Below are 20,833 nucleotides of genomic sequence, written 5' to 3' on the forward strand. Positions count from 1 at the left end.
TAGCACGCTTCTTCCCCATGTTTGTAAATCACCTCACCAGTAAAGGAGTCCCACGTTTACAAAAAGTCCTGCCTCCCGGCACTCACTTACGCAGTGTCTAACCTCTTGGTGGGTCTCAAGTCTCCATCACCTTCGAAAGTGCCCCCCCTTCCTGTACTTCATCCGTGAGGTGCTGTAGGACTTGCGCAGCTTTAGCTCCTGTAGTGATCCTGGACCCACATCCTTGACCTCGAATATCAGAAAATGGGAGAGCCCACCAATATCTGAGCTCCTTGTCATTCAAACACATTGTGAGTTGCTGGCAGTCCCGTCTTCTGGCAAGCGTCAAACTAGACAATTCCTGATAACTTCTTATCTTGCCCCCCCATACAGAATTTCTGGGAGACGTTTCGCCTTCTCAAGCACATCCTTTGCCAGCCCCCGCTCCTCCCCATGAGCTTTCTCGATTTTGACCGCCTTACCACCTTCTTCCACTTAGAGCGCATTCACTGTCACCTTAAACTTGTTTTCCTCATCCCTAGCTGTCGCTCCTTTCTGCTCTTTGAGGTCAGGGACTCTCAGATTATTTCTTCTCGCTCTATTTTCAAGGCCATCGAGTTGCAGGTAGATGTCTCCTCCAATCTCTGGCATTAAGCATGTTATAAAAGAACAATTATAATTATCATTGGTCGCTAGGTCAAGCAGTCTGGCATCATATCTCATTTCCAACCCGTCACTGTTGATCTGGTTATTTTCAATACCCTCCACTTTATTTTCCAGTTAATCACCTCTACTATGTAAGTCATTATGGTGGACTAGATGTCTCCCTGTAGTGCCTTAATCTCGTGTAAAATGCCTTGGATATCCTCCTTTGTGGCCAGGTGTATCTGTTCACTAACCCCACTTTCCTTCAGCGGCACATCCTTGCTGCCACTTGCCGTTGCACTTTCCCTCTGGAATGTCTGCAAAGCTTGAGTCATTCGCACCAGTTCCACCTTCAGCTTGCAGTGCCAAATCTCCCCCAAGTACTAATGCAAAGGGACACTGGGGGAACGCACGCGACAACCATGTTCTCCTACTAGGCCCCCTGCCTATTCACCGCTAGGAGCACTTTCACGTCAGGAGAATGCCACTGGTGTGCATACAAACATATCCTTTGCTAGGGGTTGCACACGCTACTTTCAAGGCACACTGCCGTCTGTCCCCACGCGGTACTTGCACGCGTCCCATCCCAAATTTCTAACGTTTTTCTACAACAGCCCTATAAGAGTTTTGCTTTAGAAATGCTTAAATAATTGGGGGGGAAACAAGGCAATGCAGTGTCGTTTTACACAACTACACCCTGCATATAAATCAAGGTGAAGATGGGAGAAATGCGTTTAGACCTCACCAAAAGATAAACGGCAAGCATTGGCAAAGCCAGCAGTTTGGGATTTCCTTTCAGACAGGTTTGACCCGTTTCAGATATTTGTGGTATTGCAACCTTTGTATGGTATAGTTTTCTACAAACCCATCCCAATGAAATGAACAACCCATTGCCTTCCAGTCATAAATGGATGTTTTAGATCATCTAAATGTGACTAGAACCTAGACAAGGATGGGCTGAATGGCTGTAATTAATGCATTAACTTTCGGCCAACTATGTTTGCAGGCGGAAATGACAGTGCAACTAAATAAACTAAATCTGTGAAGAAAGTAGATAAGACTGAGAATGTGCAACTGTCATGGCACTGGCATATTTTTCTCCTGCCACAAAGACCAGTAACAAAATGACAAGGCCACATATATCTTCCTTACTGATTGCTGTCTCTAGAGCACCCAACTATCGCGCCACCTCTATTCGGCCAAACTAAAAATTGGCACATTTACAAGTCGAGGGTTAAAGCTTTCCAAATATCGGAGCTGCCGATTGTTAAGGATTACTGTTTGAACGGTGTCTTTATAATGTTCTGTTGGACTTGAGAATTGAAGAAAGTGAACCAAGGAGTACATACACATTGTGTTGCCTTGTCACCGTTGGTGCAGGGTTTGCCTGGAGTGCCTTTTTTGTTGCTGTTGTATCCTACTAAGCTACAGGGCTGCTGGTGTTCCTCAGCCAGCTCTTTGCCACATTCTGAATCAGGTTACCTTGACATATTCTAGTACATCAGTGCCTTCCCCATGCATTCCATGGAACCTTAGACACTGGAAGCTTGTTTACCAGTCACTGGTGTTGATGGCACGAGGCACACTGAATGCACTTGTGTTGCTATTATTATAATGAAGGATGCCGAGATCACAGAGTAGTCCGCAGTCGCAGGTAAGTTCTCAAATAGCCTTGTTATTAATATTTTTCACAGGGCAACAGGTAAGTAATGTCCCTAGAGCCACCAGTGCATCCATCCTCAAGCAAATTAACTCTTAATGTTACTTCTGGAGCATTCAGTCAGGCATGCGCACATCATCCAGTCAACATTCCACCTGTTAGGGTTCAGCATGGAAGGTGCTGTGATGGCCAAGCAGCGGCGACATTGTGGCATAGGATCATAGCGTGGTGACTGACAAATCTCGGTCTCACTCCAGTGCTGCTCAACAACCCTCAGAAGACCGACCGCCACGTTCTTGCTTCACGTGCTGCCGGCATCGGATAACGGGTCTGGACTTTTCTGGCCTGCCTTTTTGCCTGCTGATTTTGTTGCGACGTTGAGTGCTTGTTTGGACGTTGATTGTATTTTTCTGTCCCTGGATTCCGCTACCTGCCTCCTGATTCTGCGTTGATGCCTGGGTGGACTTGTTTTTGTTTGTGGGTTATTGGAACTGGGTTTTGTGTTTCCATGTGGTTCTGAAACTTCTCCGGCTTCTATCTCAGGACATTTGTGCAACTTGCCTTTCTGAACTGGAGCATACCTGGTGGATTGCTTTGGGCTCTCCTATCCCCTTCCCAGACTCCGGGGCATACTGCCCTTTTGGATTGCTCCCTTTTCCCCGCTTGTGCTCACCTCTTTACTTTGTAATAGATCTGCCCTTGTGCCGCAGGGCGAGGTCACTCACACTTTTTCCCCTTTTGCGTTTGGGGAATGGGTTTTTTGGCCTACGGACCTCCTACCCATTTTCCAGCATTTAAGTCCTTTCAGTGTCAAGTAAGGAGAGGGGTAGTTCAGAAGTGGGGATGCAGGGTTTTCTATCTCCACGTAGTTTTCCCTGTTCTCACCACAGTGTTATTTCCCTTGCAGGTCAAGAAAGAAAGCCTTCGGGCATTTTTGCCTTTACGCCCTATCCCACCCCATAGACATTTCCTTTTGGTCTTTGTGGTGCGTCGGGAGGAAGGTCTGTTACACCCCCGACCCCCACAAGTGTTCTCTATGCACCTACACTTGTGACACCACAGGTTATATAGGACATCACTAGCATCCCGTCTCACAGGTCTACACGCACCACATGCAGGTCATCACTCTCACAAGCACGAGGCACCACAATTAGCTTATTAAGAATTAGTCTCATTTTTAACTCGGGCCATGGAAGTACTAGTGTTCTGGCCTTTTCCAACCTGATTTTTACAGATCCTGCTCTCGAGTGGCAAGGGAAGAGTTTAGGAGTCAGCCAAATCCAAGTGGAAACATGCCACTCTCTCATTTAGACAAAAAAGAAAAGTACTCGTACGTCAGGGATTGACCCATGTAAGGTGTAAATAAATTAGAACAATTTACCCGGTCCAACCGTGTATTACCGCATAGGTTATATCTTTTACATATAGTTGTATATAGAAAAACAATACACCAAGGGAGACATTAAAACTTGTTGAGATTGAAACAACACTTTATAACAAAAAGATTGTGCATGTGGTGAAACCCACCATGTGGGGGCATATACAATCAACAAAACAATTTACACATTTTTTTAAAAACATAAATAGAATGAATGAAACAAGGAGGAATACGGAGAAATATATAAAAAACAGAACAAAATCTGAACATAAACAAAAAAAGTACTTGTCACATTAGTGCTCAGAACATCTTATTCAGACAAAAATGAAGTTTCTCTGAAAGTCAATTCAATATTCCTGACTGTATTGTTACAGCAAATTAGAAACCTGAAATATGACAAAACCTTTTTTCAAATGTATAGTCATATTCATCAAAAGTGAAATCCCAAGGTAAAGTTTATTATAAACTGGGATTGGGTCTGCCAACGCATAATGGGCAAATATAACCAGGAGGGGCTTCTGAAAGAAGTGTCCCTTCCAACTGTTGGACTGAAAAGAGTTCAAGATCCAAATTGGAAAAGATATTCTGTGGAGGACCTCCAATCCCCTCTTGACAGCAATGTGTTTCGGCGGTAAGAAATGGATGGAGAAAAATATTCTTCACTGCTGAAGAAAATGCTCCGCTTTCATCAGGGCAGTAAGTAGCAGGACCCTGTCCCCTTGACATGCAGTTGACACTCAAATTTCATGACATGAAATAGCCATCATTACCTGACGCAAGGATCTGCAGTAACTGAGGCTGCCATCACCGCTTCATCGGCTGCACTGCATTTTAACCCTTTGTGGTGTGCAGGAGACAGGGAGGGGGTCAGAGAGATCTGAAGCAGCTCTCCCTCGTGTCCGCAGCAAAGTCGGGGAGCAAAGATGGCGAACTCTCTCATTTAGACCTGCGGCTCATTTGCGTTTCCCTTGGCATAGCCCCCTCCTAGGGTTACTGGGTCATGGGGTTCCGGCCCCAGTGTTGAGAATGGTAAAGAGCGTACAGACACGTGCAGACAAAATCATTTAAAAAAGAATGTCTCTACCTCTTCTCAGGAAGCTAATATCCAGGCCAGCCTATAGATCCCTGGCCCTCTTAAGATCACAGCCCTTTAGGTATGGAGCACACACGGTTCAGAAGAGACAACCTTACCTGGAACTCGCCATAGTTGTGCAGGATCCCTCCTGTGGTCCCAGGAATGTACCCAAATGTTGCCATATCACTGCATGGACTTCGTGGGCAGAGAAAGAGGTCCAGGCCGCAGCCCTGACTGGTGCATTCCAGACCCAGCAGCTCGCTCACAGTGTCCCGAGGATGGAAGACAGACTGAGGATGAAGTAAAGGCATTTCAATTACTTTGAGTGTGTGCAGCAACGAAAGAAGGCAACATGAAATATCTAGAACTGTTTGTGAAACAAGCACCCTAAAATGAAGTCTACCTCTAAATAGTAATGTAGGGGCCTGTGTGTGGCAGTGCGTGCATGTGTGTGGCAGGGGGTGTGTGTGTGAACATGTGGATTAGTACGAGGTGCTTCTGGTCAGGATTGAGATGCATGCATAGTGCTCCTTGTAAGGCCCTACTGTTGGAATAGCATTGGAATAAATTGGGTCATCCAGGAGTTGTACTAGCATTGCTATATTTGGGTCTTGGAACTGGCTGCATGCCACGACTGAGGTGCATCAGCAGAGCAGTGTATCCATCCCAGTGATAAACAATCAGGTCAGTGTTGATGTGAATTGAAAGAACGATCTGCGAGTGTTATAATGTCACACCTGCGCAGGCCTTGGGTGCCCACACGTGCTGTGATGAACTACTATGGGAGGTACACAGGGACGAACCAAACTTGGCCGCCGCTGCTCATTGCCCTTGCCAGACAGTGTCCTTCAAAGATAGAGACAGGACTGGGGGCCTGTTTCTCCACAGTGCCAAAGAAGGATATGCAAGGCGAACACCCACAATTGTAATGGCATGGCAGGTGAAGGACAATGGTCTGGAGGGTTGCCCAGAGCAACGCCAGAGGTTAAGATTCATTTTGAAATCTTCCAGCCATCACCTCTTTTGTTTTGCTTAGTCAATCCAAGTGGGACGGGTATGCCCAGACGTGGGTCCCATGCCTGCTGGGCCTAGAGATCCAAGCTACTCCTCCCTGATGATGCCCAACAAGGCCGAAACATGTCTGGGGGCGCTTGTGGTCTCGTGCAGAAGGGATGTGACCAAGCAGTTTTTGGTGGACTGCCACCTTTTGGGGTGGGACAAAGCCCGATTTACATATAGTCTTTCCCTTTTTGTAATGGCTTGGCAGGTGAAGAAGGATGGTCTGGTGGGTTACCCAGAGCAATTCCAGAGGTTAAGAATAATTCTAAATCTTCCAGCTAGCACCTCTTTTAATTTGCTTAGGCGAACACCCAAAGGCAGATAGGCCGACTTGTTTTGTTTTCAAAGACATTCCTTTCTCCTAATAGTCATTACTCCAAGCCCCAAGGACTGTGGTAAATAAAGGGGTTGACCTAAACTCTGGTTGTCTTGTGCATTCCTTTGGTCTCACTCACATCATCACGGCTAAAAAGAATGAAAGAATGAAATCTGAAGCAAAAAAAGAAAACGTGGAATACTGCTTTAAAACCGGTGTTATTCATGACACCGGATTGAAAGCAGTATTCCTATTTTTTCAGCTTCCATTCTTTTTGGCCAGTTTGCCAGGCTCAAGTTGAGGGCACACGCGGGTGGATGGAGTGAATGTCCTCTTTGAATTCATGAATTAGCTGACCTCAGGGATTGAACCACAGCCATCAGGTTTGCAGGCTGAACACCTCACCACTGCACTATATAACCTTTGAAAAATAACAAACAACTAAGGTGAAACCTTTGTATTGGTTCTTGGAGTTTAAAACATGCACACATGTTAACGTTTTGAAAACATTATTTGAAGAAAATGATCTTTTTTTTATTGATATGGCTGATCACGTCAACCTTTCAATATACAAAGTTTAAAATGTACAATTACTTTATAAAACAGATTTATACATTAAGCATGAGGCACATTTCCCCAGTTAAGACCACAATTTATAAACAGTTGGATATTAAAACGGGGAAATCCTTCATGATCCTTAAATATCATTAAAAAAGGGGGAGGGAGAAGGAAAAAAATGGAGGAAAAGAAATAAACACAATTGTTCCTCATTTTTCTACTAGACATGATGTCATTCTGCTCTTTGTTCTTTCGTTGCCTATCAAACTAAGTGGTTTGGCTATAAATCATAATTGCTGCATTCCCTCATAAACTAAAAAATGGCATTCTAAAAGCTGCAATGATTAATCAGTATTCTTCCGCCCAAGACAGCTAACACTAGTTTACTGCCCTACTTGCACTTTGACCTACTCTGCATCCCTTATTAACTATCCTGTAAATCTCTGCCTTATCGATATTCGCTTGAATGTATATTCTGTAAATTCTCCTGTAATACTCTGTCACATTGGCTTGTCATGCTTTCATCTTGTTGTAACTAAGTTAAGCGCCCGGTTGCCCCTGGGCCTGGTGCGCTATAGAAATAAATAAAATACAAATACAAATTCCCCGTGAGGTTTAACACTTCCAAGTAATTCACAATGGCCAATTTCATAGACACATGTTTACAATGAAAATGTTCATCCCACATTGACTCCATAGTTACAATTCGTTGTTCTTTAAAAAAATGATGAAAGTACTTCATTCTGAGATGCAATAAATTTTGACATCCCGTTAGCAAATGTTTTAAAGTTTCTGGTTGAGCATTAAGTTCCCAGAAGTGACAGTAGTTATTATCCTTGGTAATGATCTTACGTTTAGCCTGCACATCTCTTGTACTCCTTAGATTTAACCTGAATCTCAGGAAATTATTTCTTAATTTCGCAGCCGGGAATCTTAATAAATAAGATTCTGCGACATTCATTTCCTAAAGCAGTAAAACATGTTCTTGAAATGAATTCAATTTCATGCAGCTCTCTCTGTTGACGATCCATTCCCATTGATATAGCTTAATCTTAGCCTTATCTCGGTTGTATCTCAGCAGGGATTCAGATACACCAGCATCATTCATAGAGTCCAGAACCTTCTTCAACCACATGCGGGTTCCCTTATGTGTTGTATGAATAACATGAGTTATAGGTCAAAGTATCGAATCAAAAGGATCAAAAGACAAAAGGGTCGAAAACAAAAAGGTTCAACATTTTTTTTCTTCTTTTTTTACATTTTTTTTGGGGTGGGGGGGTCCATCCCCAATCCCTGTTTTTGTGGTAAAAACCTGTGTTTTTACCTAAACGGAAACCCAAAAAAAAGATATAATAAAAAAAAAATATTCGAACCTTTTGTATTCGATCCTTTAACTGGACACCAATAACATGATCGGCAACAATATTCATGATTGAGTTGGTCTTTGATGGGAGTAGACATTTCCGATAAAAAGCAACCATCTTCCACTTATAGCAAGCACTCAAGGATGCTAGACCCAGTTCATATCTGATGCTGCAAATTGACTGACACTGGGCTAGGTGTAAAATTTTCCACCAGAAATAACCTTTGAGCCTGGACCAGAAAAGGTTGCCCTTCCAGCTCCTTGCTTCCACACCGTAGATTATGGTTGGCACTACCTTTTACTTATAGAAGGTTATTGATGGTTTCAATGACAATTTTTCATACTTGCCCATGATGATACTGGCCTGTGTTGTGGCTGTTTTCATTTTACTTTGTATTTCAGCGTAGTAAGGTTCATCGGATGGATGGTTATTTGTATTCAGGCCTAAGTATTTATATTCCTTCACTACCTCAAGGAACCTTCTGCAGGACCCATTTGCATTGTCTACTTCGTTTGGCGTTTGAGTTGGAACTCACAAAAATGTTGCATTTCCTTTTGTTGATGATTGTGCTCCACATATAACCCTAATTGAGTCAGCAACCTCTGCAATCCCCTGGGAGTTTTAGCCAATAAAACAAGATCATCTGCATAAAACAACCAGGGGATGCAGTGGCCACTTACTTTTGGGGGGTCCGAGGTCACCTGCATGAAAGAGAATCTCATATCCGATATAAAAAGGTTGAAGATGGCCGAGGCCAGTATACAGCCCTGCTTCAAACCCCTATAAGTAGGTATAGGGGCGGATAGATTTCCATTCAACGGCAAGCATATTTGAATATAATCCAATACTGTAGCGACGATGGACATGAGGCTTTCACCAACTTTTCTCTTACTAGCTCTCTTGCAAAAGAGCCGAAAGCCGCTTGAAAATGTATAAAGACCATGTATAGGGCCTGACGGTTCTCATTCTCTTGAATTTTGATTGCATGTAATGTTGTTAAATTAACGGTCCCCAAATCCGCGACAAAGCCCGCCTGAAAGGGATCATATGTGGCTGACATGTTTACCCAATCTATGAATTGTCTGAGGAGAAGGCAAGCAAATGACTTCCCTGGCATGTCCAAGAGGGTCACTGGTCTATAGTTCTTTGGCTCCTGGCAATCACCCTTCTTATAAAAATGGAACTGCTATAGATTTTTGACAGGAGTCCAGTATTCTGCCACTCCTTAAAACCTGTCTGAATATTATTGTCAATATGCCTGCCCACACTTCCGGATGAGCTTTCATCATCCGATTGGACAAGCCGTCCAGACCGGGGGGCTCGAGATGTACTTCATTTGCTTATATAAAACAAAAGGTCCTCTGTATCAAATTTGAGATCATTTTGCCCAGATGTCTAGTGCCACCAGTCACGTTTGATAAATGCATTTCAGCATACAAATTATGATAGAATTTGACCCAAACTTCATCCGGGACTGCATTTATTTGTACACTGATTTGGTCCCCACTTTGCACCGGGTTTAGAAGGGCCCATGCGAGTGCAGAATCTTTAGTTGCTAGCACCCTCAGCATGTTCTCTGAGTCTTGTTGGTATAGCCTTGCTCGTCTTCCCCTTACCCAGTTCTTATATCTATTTTAAGATTTTTAGTATTGGGTTTGCGTAGGTTGGTGCCTTTTTTCAACTGCAAGCGCCTGGCTGCTCGATATTGATCTCTCATGGATACTACCTACGGATCATATTTTTGTAAATGTAAGACGTTTCGATCGCCACATGGCGCGGAAGTCAATTTATATTTTTGTATTAGTGTGACATATAATTCTCTGGATGACACGAGCTGCTGTCTTGTAATCAATTCACTCTCAAGATTTCCCAGAAGCTCCGGCGTCCATCAAAAACGATTCCTCGCATTAGATGCATATACATTTCTTGTGCAGGATGTAACAATTTCCCTATTAGCTCCTCCACCTGGCCAAGTTAAAACCAGAAGATCATGATCACTGCTTGCATGTGTTTCAACTTTAAAAGTTTCAATTATTGCAAACAGGTTCTGGCTCACATATATGTAGTCTATTAAGGCTGTTTGTTTCCCCCTTTGCCAGGTATTCCTAGGCGGGATATCGCCTCCAACTGCCCCATTAAACATCCGCAGTTGCCTTTCCTTCATTAGAGCAAACCAGCGTTGAGTTGTGGGTTATTGCTGAGAGGCTAATTCTATTAGAGATTTAATGTTTAGATCACCTGCCACAATTGTGTATCTTTTATTCTGATCCAAGTTTATATGATTCAGAACTTCCTCAATGCCCTTAAAAAATTGTTCGTCTGAGATCCCTAGATGGTTCCAGTATATGTTCATCATCGCTATGTTCCCTTTCGGGGTTTTGATTTTAACTAGTTGAGTGAAGATATCCGGAGAGAACCTGGAAGTAATTTGAAGGTTGGCGGCCACTCTAACTGCAACCATCAGTCCCGCCATTGGTCGTCCTCTCACTGGTAGTACTGCAGGAATAAGTGAAACAGAGTGTCTCTCACAGACCGGCGGTGTGAGCAACCAAACTTCCTGTAATGTCAATATGTCATAATCATTGAGTGGATTGTGTTTAGTGCATGTCAAGTGCTTATGGCTCTGTGTATTCCTTGAGGCAAACGAGCTAAACACAGTGTGCCCAGAGACTAGCTTTTAATTGTCAATTTTAGATTGATTATGACCATTCGCAATATTTTGGAGAACAAGTATATTTCATGTCCTGACATCTTGCAAAGACTTTTTCAGACTTCTCATTCTGATACTCTTGTGATTGTTTCCAAAAATGCCTTACCAGCTGTTTGCTGATCACAAAACCCAGCGAGTAGAGTTCTTCCTTTGCCTACCAGATTAAATTCATAATGAGCCCGACGACATCCAAAGTTTGACTATCGAAGGGTCATTGTCATCAATGAATTAAATCTGGTTAATATCCGAGGAGCATAAATCCTTCAATTTCACGACTTCATTCGCGATGTTCAAAGCACTTGCTGTGTTGGGATATATACAGAGAAATACTTTCCTCTGCAATGCAGGACTAAAGAGTGGGCAGGCTTTTTACTGGCATTAGCATACCATATTTCTTTCTTTTTATGAGGGACTGTCGTGTTTCGACCTCCATGTTGAAGGGACACTCCTCGCTTCAGAGGGGGCCCCTTCTCGAAAAGATATGCTTAGGAGTAGGCTCCATATCTATACCTATATGCCCCTGTGGCCCCACATATTTGGTGGGAATATTCTGAATTGGGAGGCCAGACATGAAGTGACCGATTGAACGTGCTATTTCCTCCCTTCGTTGTTCTTGGCTCTTAGGTATAAACCTGTCTTTCTCTCTTTCTCAAATATGTTCATTAGTCATGTTACTCCCAAAGGGACAAATATCCTGAATGATATTGGTCCGGCTCTCCTCACCACCCTTCAGTTGCACACGCTTGCCACTTGTCTTGAAGCTCACAAGATTAACTTTCGGAGACTGGGCCAAGGGACCGTGTTTCTGATGTCTTTTTACTTCGCCAATTAGATCATCCAAGGGGGCGTACTCTAGCTGTGCAGCAGTAGGTTTCTGACCATCCTGCCGTTTTGCTTTCATCTTAAGATCAACTTTGTTTTGGAATAGTTATACTTATTAACAACCGCCATGCTGGCAGTTTGAGAGGAAGTTTTGGGTAATGTTATCTTTTTAACAAATTGATGGACACTCGCCCGTTTAGAAGAAATCGGCACTTTGATGTTTTTACTTTTCTTCGAACACACAGCAATAGCAGTCAGTTTTTTAGATTTTCCGAACAACTCGTACAAATTCTTTCATCCGCCATCATTAGAGGGAGTCATGTGCATGTCACTCATCTAGTTCTATCACTGATTCCACATCTTTCTTGCTTCTATTCTGTTCCTATTCCTTTTGTTTGCACCTTTAAGTGCCATTATGCCCATTTTGCCAATTAATTCCCTAATTTCCGTTTTGACGTTATATTAGGAACCATTTGATCCATGACATGAATAACATCACTATTATCAGATTTTGCAGACAAATCTGCCGTATTGTCACTTCGCAACTGTTCTACCCCCTGTCCTATATGGTGATGCCCAAACCTACCTTTCATTATCTTTTCTATATTGTCATGATGCCTTCCCCTGGGGACCCAGACCAAGCCCAGCAACCCCGGAAGCAGGCATCAAGTCATCCCAAGCAAGCCCAACAACCCCTGCTAGGGGCTATTTGGGTGCAGTCCTTGCGCCTATGGCGCCAGGCTCACATGGAGAGTCAGTCCTTGCGCCATAGGCATCAGGCTCATAGATTAAAACTTACCTGATGCAGACCATGCTGCAAACTTACCTGATGCAGACCATGCTGCAAGAGCTCCAAGCCAAAAGAGGCTTGGAAGGGACTACTTTACTTAGGGACTATTTTTTTACTCGGGCGGGGCTGGGGAGGAATACTTACCTGGGACTACTTTGGAGGCTATTTAAACCACGCCCGAAGTGCAGCACACGCTTCGCGTTATTCTGCATCCAGCAGCGTAAAGCTCACCGTGCCTGCAAGTCTGCATCCAGTCTTCTGCCACGCTCGCCTCGAATTTGGAGCTCCTAGAAAAAGGGAGAAAGAAGGAGAAAAGGTTAGAACAAGAGCAATACCTTTGATCCTTACCTGAATTCTCGATCCATTGCGTCTTCGAGCTGGAAGAAAGAAGTTATTTTATGCGCGTCGCCTCTCCTGCTGCAGCGCCGCGCTGAACTCACCGGCCTTCGCAGCATCTTCACATTCCACTGCATCCTTCTGCATGTTCCCGCCGCACTCCGGCACCTAAGTAGAAGACAAGAACAGCAAGGTGAGCCAAGGGAAGACACAGAGGAATATTAGTTACCCCCCATAGACTTACCTGATTTTACCACCAGGGGTACTATTCCTCTTCACGGGTCGGCGCAGCTTCCACTGCATCTTCGCTGAACCCCGGCCCCTAAGGGGAAACAAAAGGACAGCAAGGTGAAACAAAGGGACTAACAAAGGGGAACCCTCTTCACCACAATAGACTTACCTGCTTTTACCGCCGGAGGCATTATTCCCCGAGACTTCATACTTTCTCTCAGCGCCTGAATAAGGGAGAAAGCAACAAGTTACATATTGACATTATTTTATCGAACTGTGTTGGATAATACAAATCCTTACCAGAATATTACCGGTTGCCACGAGGAACTCTTCACTAGGGTGAAGCTGCAACCTGCAAGGAATCGGACAAGAGTGAAAGTCAGGCATTTGATCTCTTACGAACTACATACTTACGGCGTCTTGCCGGGAATCTCGGAGTCAATATTGTTCTGGAACTCACCAATTCCTTCGAGCCAGTGAAGCAACTGGTTAATCTACGCGCCCCTGCGCTCAATGCAGGATGGAGAGCTCATCTTTTCAAACCATCAGGTGAGACTATAAGAGGGGACATCAAAGGTGATCAGTGGGGAGAACAACGGGGGTGGGGGAATTTACGCTCAACTCCACGGGTGGTTAATTCCCTTTCTCCATTTGCAGAAGAATATTCCTACTGGCTAAGCAAACGAAGTTAGGTGGGCCAGTCCAGTCCGTCATCTCGGCTCTACGTGTCACGTTGGTGGAGACCGCAGCTGTCCAGTTCAGATCGATGCCTCTGTGGGAGCCAGGTGAGCGTAACAGAACGCAAAGCCTACCTACAAATTCCCACCCGGGCGTTATGGATACCTCAGAAACTGACCAATTGGCCCGATTACTAGGGGAACTGAGGGCTGAAGTGCATTCCGCCCGCCAAGAAACCAATGCTCTTAGGAGAGAACTGATTTTGTCAAAGGAGCGAACTGATGACCTTGCTAGGCAACTATTGTAAAGCCAGGCTGGACAAGCACCCCTACCTGGTTCCGGGGGAAATCCAGCTCCTGTGTTATCAAGTAACCCTTTGCAAATAAACCTACCAGGAAATATTCCATTAGCTCCACCCAAACGCTTTGCCGGAGATCCCAAAAGGTTTGCCGTGTTTATGAACCAATGCCGCTTGCACTTTTTATGCAGACCTGGAGCCTTCCCAAACGATCAAGCCAAGTTAGCCTTTGTATTGTCATATCTCAGCGGTAGTGCAGCTGATTGGTCAATTCCACTTGTTACTCAGGATGACCCAATTCTTCGGGATTTTCAGGGCTTTCAAACGAGCATGGAAAGACTATTTGCCCGGCACTCCCAAGGAGAGGCCCTGGATAACGAACTTTTGTCCCTACGACAGGGGAACCAAGACCTTCTATCCTCCATCGTGACCTTCAATAGGTTGATAGTGGAAACTGGATGGCCTGAGGTAAAACGAATCACGTTATTTCATCGAGGGCTTCGAGGAGAACTCAAGGATGTCTTGGCTCAAGTAGTGAACCCACCTCAAGACTGCGCTGAATATATAGACTTAGTGGTCCAGTTAGATCACAGACTTCAGAACTGAAAGGCTGATCGAGCCAAGTTTGAGAATCGGGTGTTGGTCAAAACCCACGCTAACCCCAAAGGAGCAGATGCTTCAGAACCCATGCAAATTGGAGGGGTTAAAGGACCCTTAACCCAGAAGGAAAGAGAAAGGAGACGGCAAATGCAATTGTGTCTATATTGTGGAACTTCTGGGCATTTTCTACGGGATTGCCCTGTAAAACCACCCAAGAAGGTGGTAGGAGCTGCTGATAAAAGCCATATGAGTCAGACTCGGGAAACGACCACGCCCGACAAGCGTAGAGGTCCGCTTGCCGAGCTTGAAGAAGGATACTCAGACCTCGCATTTCATCATAACAATGGTCATCGTAGATCCAGGGCAGCCATCGCGTATGCACGCAGTAAGGGCATACATTGATAGCAGGGCCATAGGAAACTATGTGGACTATGAATTGGCTTCCAGGATGAATCTACCTCTCTGCCGAAAAACCACCTCAGATGTCATCACCACAGTCGATGGAACTGAAATTGCCTCTGGGCCTGTAACTCATTCAACCACAGAGATGACACTATTGGGTCAGGATGGGCATCGAGAGACTATTGTCTTTGATCTAATCAAAGCCCCACAGTTCCAAATAATACTGGGGATACCTTGGTTGGAAACACATAATCCTTGTATTGATTGGCGAGAGAAGAGAATAACCTTACCGGATTGTGCACAAACCTGTTACCCAAAGAAAAATCTGAACGCAGGCCTGGCCACAGTAACCACAGCAGTCATGCAACTACCTCCTGAATACCAAGAATTCCAGGATGTCTTCCAAAAAGAACAGGCAAACACCTTACCTCCTCACAGATCGTACGATTGTCAAATCGATCTCATACCCGGTGCACAACCCCTTGTAGCAGGATCTATGCCCTTACGGAACCAGAGAACCTTCACCTACAACAATACTGAGACCAGTACCTTGCCAATGGCTTTTTACGCCCATCCAAGTCCCCTGCATCTTCAGCTTTGTTCTTCGTGCCCAAAAAGGAAGGTGACCTCAGAACGTGCATAGACTACCGCGCAATGAACCAGATAACTGTTAAGAACCGATACCCATTGCCTCTGATCCCTGAACTACTAGACCAAGTGAAGGACGCTTGCATATACACTAAATTAGATCTCCGGGGGGCAAACCATCTGGTACGTGTAAAAGAGGGCGACAAATGGAAGACTGCTTTCCGCACTAAGTATGGGTTATTCGAATACCAGGTGATGCCTTTCGGGTTGTGCAATGGACCAGCAGCCTTCCAATACTTCATGAACGATGTCCTTCGTGAACTCATTGACGTTTGTGTTGTCATATATATCGATGATATTCTAGTATACTCCTCTTCAGAATCTGACCATGTGAAGCACGTCCGAGCAGTCCTTGAGAAATTGCGCCAGCACAAACTATTTGCAAAGCTGGAAAAATGCGTTTTTCATGCCACAGAAGTTGAATTCCTTGGGTTTATCCAAAGGGAGTCCGAATGGACTCACGAAAGGTGGACGCAATCCTTAAGTGGCCATCACCAAGTTCAGTTAAAGGAGTACAAAGCATGCTCGGCTTTGCCAATTTCTACCGCAGATTCATCCCGGATTTTTCACATGGTGTACATCCCATCACAGCACTCTTGCGAAAAAATAAATGCTTTATGTGGACTGAAGAAGCTGAAAATGCCTTTCAGGAGCTTAAAGCGAAATTCACGTCTGCACCTGTATTAAAGCACCCGCGCCCTGAACTTCCATACATAGTGGAAACTGATGCATCCAGTCTAGCCATGGGAGCTGTCCTGTCTCAAAAGGACCCTGAAACTGGCCAGCTTCACCCAGTAGCATTTTGGTCCAGAAAGTTCTCAGCACCCGAGTTAAACTATGCGGTTACCGACAAGGAGTTATTAGCCATTAAATCCGCCTTCAAGGCTTGGCGGCACTATCTTCTCGGTGCCAGGCATACCATTACTGTGATCACCGATCACCGAAACGTACAGTATTTAAACACAGCCAAGGCCCAATCGTCACGTCAACTCCGATGGGCATTGTTCTTTGCTGAGTTCGATTTCGTGATAACCTATCGACCAGGTTGTAAGAATGGTAAGGCAGACGCCTTATCCCGAATAGGGATGGGAGAGGCCGAAGTGAACCCAGAACCAGTACCTATAATTTCAGAACAAAGGATTCTTGCCATGACTACTCTACAGACACTAGAGGACATTCAGGTAAAGATCCAGCAAATCTTTGATCCTACAGCCCTGCAGGACTGGGTAAAAAAAGGCCCGGACTACTCTGTCACCAATGATCTGCCTCATTACCAAGGGCGGCTATTTCTGCCACACAAGGAACTACAAGAGCTAGTCATTTCCCATTATCATGATACCCTAATGGAGGGGCACCCAGGTATTGCAAAAACCGAATCTAAAATTAAAAGACAATTCTGGTGGCCCACCTGGCGAAAGGATATTAAATCATTTGTGATGTCTTGTGGCATTTGTGCCCAAAACAAAAGTCAAAAGAAAAAAGAAAAAACCAGCCGCCTACACCATGGCACACCTTATCGTTAGATTTTATTACTGATCTACCCCCATGCAATGGATTTAACACCATTCTAGTTATTGTGGATCTTTTTTCCAAGATGGCCCACTTTATTCCTTTAAAGGGATTACCTTAAGCTTCAATCCTGGCCAAGGAGTTCCTCGAAAACATTGTTCGCATACACGGATTTCCGTCCGTATTGGTCTCTGACCGGGGCAGTCAATTCATTTAATATTTTTGGAAAAAATGCTGTCAATTGGCGCAAATCGATGTGAGGTTATCGACCATTCACCACCCCCAGACCGATGGTCAAACGGAGAGGACCAATCAGACTCTCGAATAATACCTGTGTTGTATGTTACATCAGACAGAGTAATTGGAAAGACATTCTTTGGATCGCTGAATATGCATACAATAATTCAGTACACTCTGGAACTGGATAAAGCCCCTTTTATACCTTATATGGGCACCATCCTCGAACCTCAGACCTTGACTCGCACCAACACTTAGAAATGCCCGCAGTGGACCATCTGCACGCTACGATTACACAAGCCTTTAAGGAAGCAACTACACATTTAAAAAAGGCGAAAGAAAAATACAAGAAAGATGCTGATCGGCATATAAGTGATACTCCACAATACCAGATAGGGGACCAAGTATGGTTAGCCACAAAACATATACCTCTAAAGGGAACACGGACCTTTAACCCCAGATATTTGGGACCTTACTCTATTAAGGCCATTATCAACCCGGTGGCTGTCAAGTTGGACTTACCTGCTAATATGCGGATTCACCCCGTCTTTCATGTGTCACTTTTGAAGCCAGTGCAACCAGGGACAAGACTAACCAAGCCACCAGACCCCATCCTTGTAGACGGAAAACCCGAATTTGAAGTTAAGAACATCCTGGGCTCCAAGCTGATAAAGTCAAAACTTTTTTATTTAATCGACTGGAAAGGTTACAGACCACAGGAAAGGTCATGGGAACCTAGTGACCATGTTCATGCACCCCGATTGGTGAAAAAATTCCACAAAAATTTCCCAGACAAACCGAAACCACAGGGAAGAACGACTTTAGGAGGGGCCTTTGGGGGGGGTGGGGGGGAGTGCTGTCATGATGCCTACCCCCGGGGACCCAGACCAAGCCCAGCAACCCCGGAAGCAGGCATCAAGTCATCCCAAGCAAGCCCACCAACCCCTGCTAGGGGCTAGCGCCAGGCGCATATGGAGAGTCAGTCCTGGTGCCATAGCTCATAGATTAAAACTTACCTGATGCAGACCATGCTGCAAGAGCTCCAAGCCAAAAAAGGCTGGGAAGGGACTACTTTACTTAGGGACTATTTTCTTTACTCGGGCGGGCTGGGGAGGAATACTTACCTGGGACTACTTTGGAGGCTATTTAAACCACGCCCGAAGAGCAGCACATGCTTCGCGTTATTCTGCATCCAGCAGCGTAATGCTCACCGTGCCTGCAAGTCTGCATCCAGTCTTCTGCCACGCCCGCCTCGAGTTTGGAGCTCCTAGAAAAAGGGAGAAAGAAGGAGAAAAGGTTAGAACAAGAGCAATACCTTTGATCCTTACCTGAATTCCCGATCCATTGTGTTTTCGAGCTGGAAGAAAGAAGTTATTTTATGCGCGTCGCCTCGCCTGCTGCAGCGCCGCGCTGAACTCATCGGCCTTCGCAGCATCTTCAAATTCCACTGCATCCTTCTGCATGTTCCCGCCGCACTCCGGCACCTAAGGATAAGACAAGAACAGCAAGGTGAGCCAAGGGAACACACAGAGGAATATTAGTTACCCCCCCATAGACTTACCTGATTTTACCACCGGGGGTACTATTCCTCTTCACGGGTCGGCGCAGCTTCCACTGCATCTTCGCCGAACCCGGCCCCTAAGGGAAAACAAAAGGACAGCAAGGTGAAACAAAGGAACTAACAAGGGGAACCCTCTTCACCACAACAGACTTACCTGCTTTTACCGCCGGAGGCATTATTCCCCGAGACTTCATACTTTCTCTCAGCGCCTGAATAAAGGAGAAAGCAACAGGCTACATATTGACATTATTTTATCGAACTGTGTTGGATAATACAAATCCTTACCAGAATATTACCGGTTGCCACGAGGAACTCTTCACTAGGATCAAGCTGCAATCTGCAAGGAATCGGACAAGAGTGAAAGTCAGGCATTTGAACTCTTACGAACTACATACTTACGGCGTCTTGCCGGGAATCTCAGAGTCAATATTGTTCTGGAACTCACCAATTCCTTCGAGCCAGTGAAGCAACTGGTTAATCTACGCGCCCCTGCGCTCAATGCAGGATGGAGAGAACAACTGGGGTGGGGGGATTTACGCTCAACTCCACGGGTGGTTATTTCCTTTCTCCATTTGCAGAAGAAAATTTCTACGGGCCAAGCAAACAAAGTTAGGTGGGCCAGTCCAGGCCGTCATCTCGGCTCTATTCGTCACGTTGGTGGAGACTGCAGCTGTCCAGTTCAGATCGACGCCTCTGTGGGAGCCAGGTGAGCGTAACAGATATCACCTTTTACCATAGAATTGGTAAGTTTTGAATCATGCACTTCATCACCACACATGCGATCTATCATCCTTATCTTATTGCAACCATCATCCCAGTGCTCATGAGAGTTGATTCCAACCTTCCTACTTATGTGCCCCTCAAGATCGATGTCCCTCCCCGCCAGGTCACCAACAGCCACACCATCATGCAACATTAAGATGCGGGATAACATATTGGATTGGTCATAAAGTCTCGAATCAAGAGCTTCATATAATTTGGCAAAGGAGAATAATGCCGTATTCATGGCGTGTAATGTAAGTTCTAATCCTGCATTTGTAGCTGCAGGAGGAGCTATTGGATCTTGCGGTGGAGGGTTCCCGACTCTTCGCAAGGTTGGTTGTTTAAATGAAATTGACAATACAGAAGAATTGTGAGGAGATACAGAAAACATAGCCGGAGATTGCGATAGTTCATCAACAGATCGTTTGCCGTTCTGCGGAGAGGTTATTAGACTCTGAGAAGACCGCATTGGAGATTCAATTAGAGAGATATTATCGTTTGCCAGGGAAGCAGCAAGGTCTCTATGAACCTGGGCCTTTGTGACTGCTTCCTCCATGGGCACATTTGGGAGGTCACTTGCATACACCAGGGCCGATTCCAAAACAAAGCCCGCCTAAACTATCGAGTCAGGAGGCGAGCCCAATTCCACCACTGATTGATCATCAATGTTGGAATCTCCTTTAAGCCCGCCGCCTGATGGAACTTCAGCTGTACACATACTTCCTATGGGATAAAATGTATGTATGTCCGATGTAGCCTTTGTCTGGCGGGCACAGTGAGCGGAATTCAAGCTCTGAGTCAAATTAATTTTGTGGCTTGTTCGTTTCGGCGTGCCTTTTGTTATATCCAATAAGTCCAACCTTTCCTTCCGCGATGGCATGTCGGAGACAAGTGTGTACGACCCTGGCATCCTTGATCATACACAATACGATGTGATTTTTACATCAGATATGATTGCTGAAAAGGAAAAATAGGTTAAAAAGGGGAGCGCTAACTCATCCTCACCACCTCAACAGCCTCAACTGCTGCAACGGCTATTTAGAGATGCTCTTCGGAAATGCGGGCGAGCAAGTGCGTGTGACTTCCGAGTAAATAGAATTGTGCGGATTCAAGGCGGGGCTTGGCCACTTAGAAAATTCGTGCCCAAAGAACGCCTATAATATAAAAGAAAGTCAAAGTTAAGCAGCGTTGAAGGGTATAATGGTTGTGATTCCA

At 45.0% G+C, this 20,833-nt stretch overlaps 1 protein-coding gene across 3 annotated transcripts in view; it reads right to left on the bottom strand.

Annotated features, from left to right (window-relative positions):
• The window catches only part of LOC138492054 (protein transport protein Sec24C-like), a 255,965-nt gene that overhangs the window by 38,141 nt on the left and 196,991 nt on the right, over nt 1-20,833 (bottom strand). For all 3 annotated transcript variants that reach the window (XM_069619003.1, XM_069619001.1, XM_069619002.1), the window contains exon 14: nt 4,854-5,027. In XM_069619003.1, the coding sequence (XP_069475104.1) occupies nt 4,854-5,027 (174 nt within the window). The remainder of the gene's footprint in view (nt 1-4,853; nt 5,028-20,833) is intronic.

This window comes from Ambystoma mexicanum, chromosome 10 (genome assembly GCF_040938575.1).
Source record: "Ambystoma mexicanum isolate Mex_15411 chromosome 10, UKY_AmexF1_1, whole genome shotgun sequence".
Classification (NCBI taxonomy): domain Eukaryota; kingdom Metazoa; phylum Chordata; class Amphibia; order Caudata; family Ambystomatidae; genus Ambystoma; species Ambystoma mexicanum.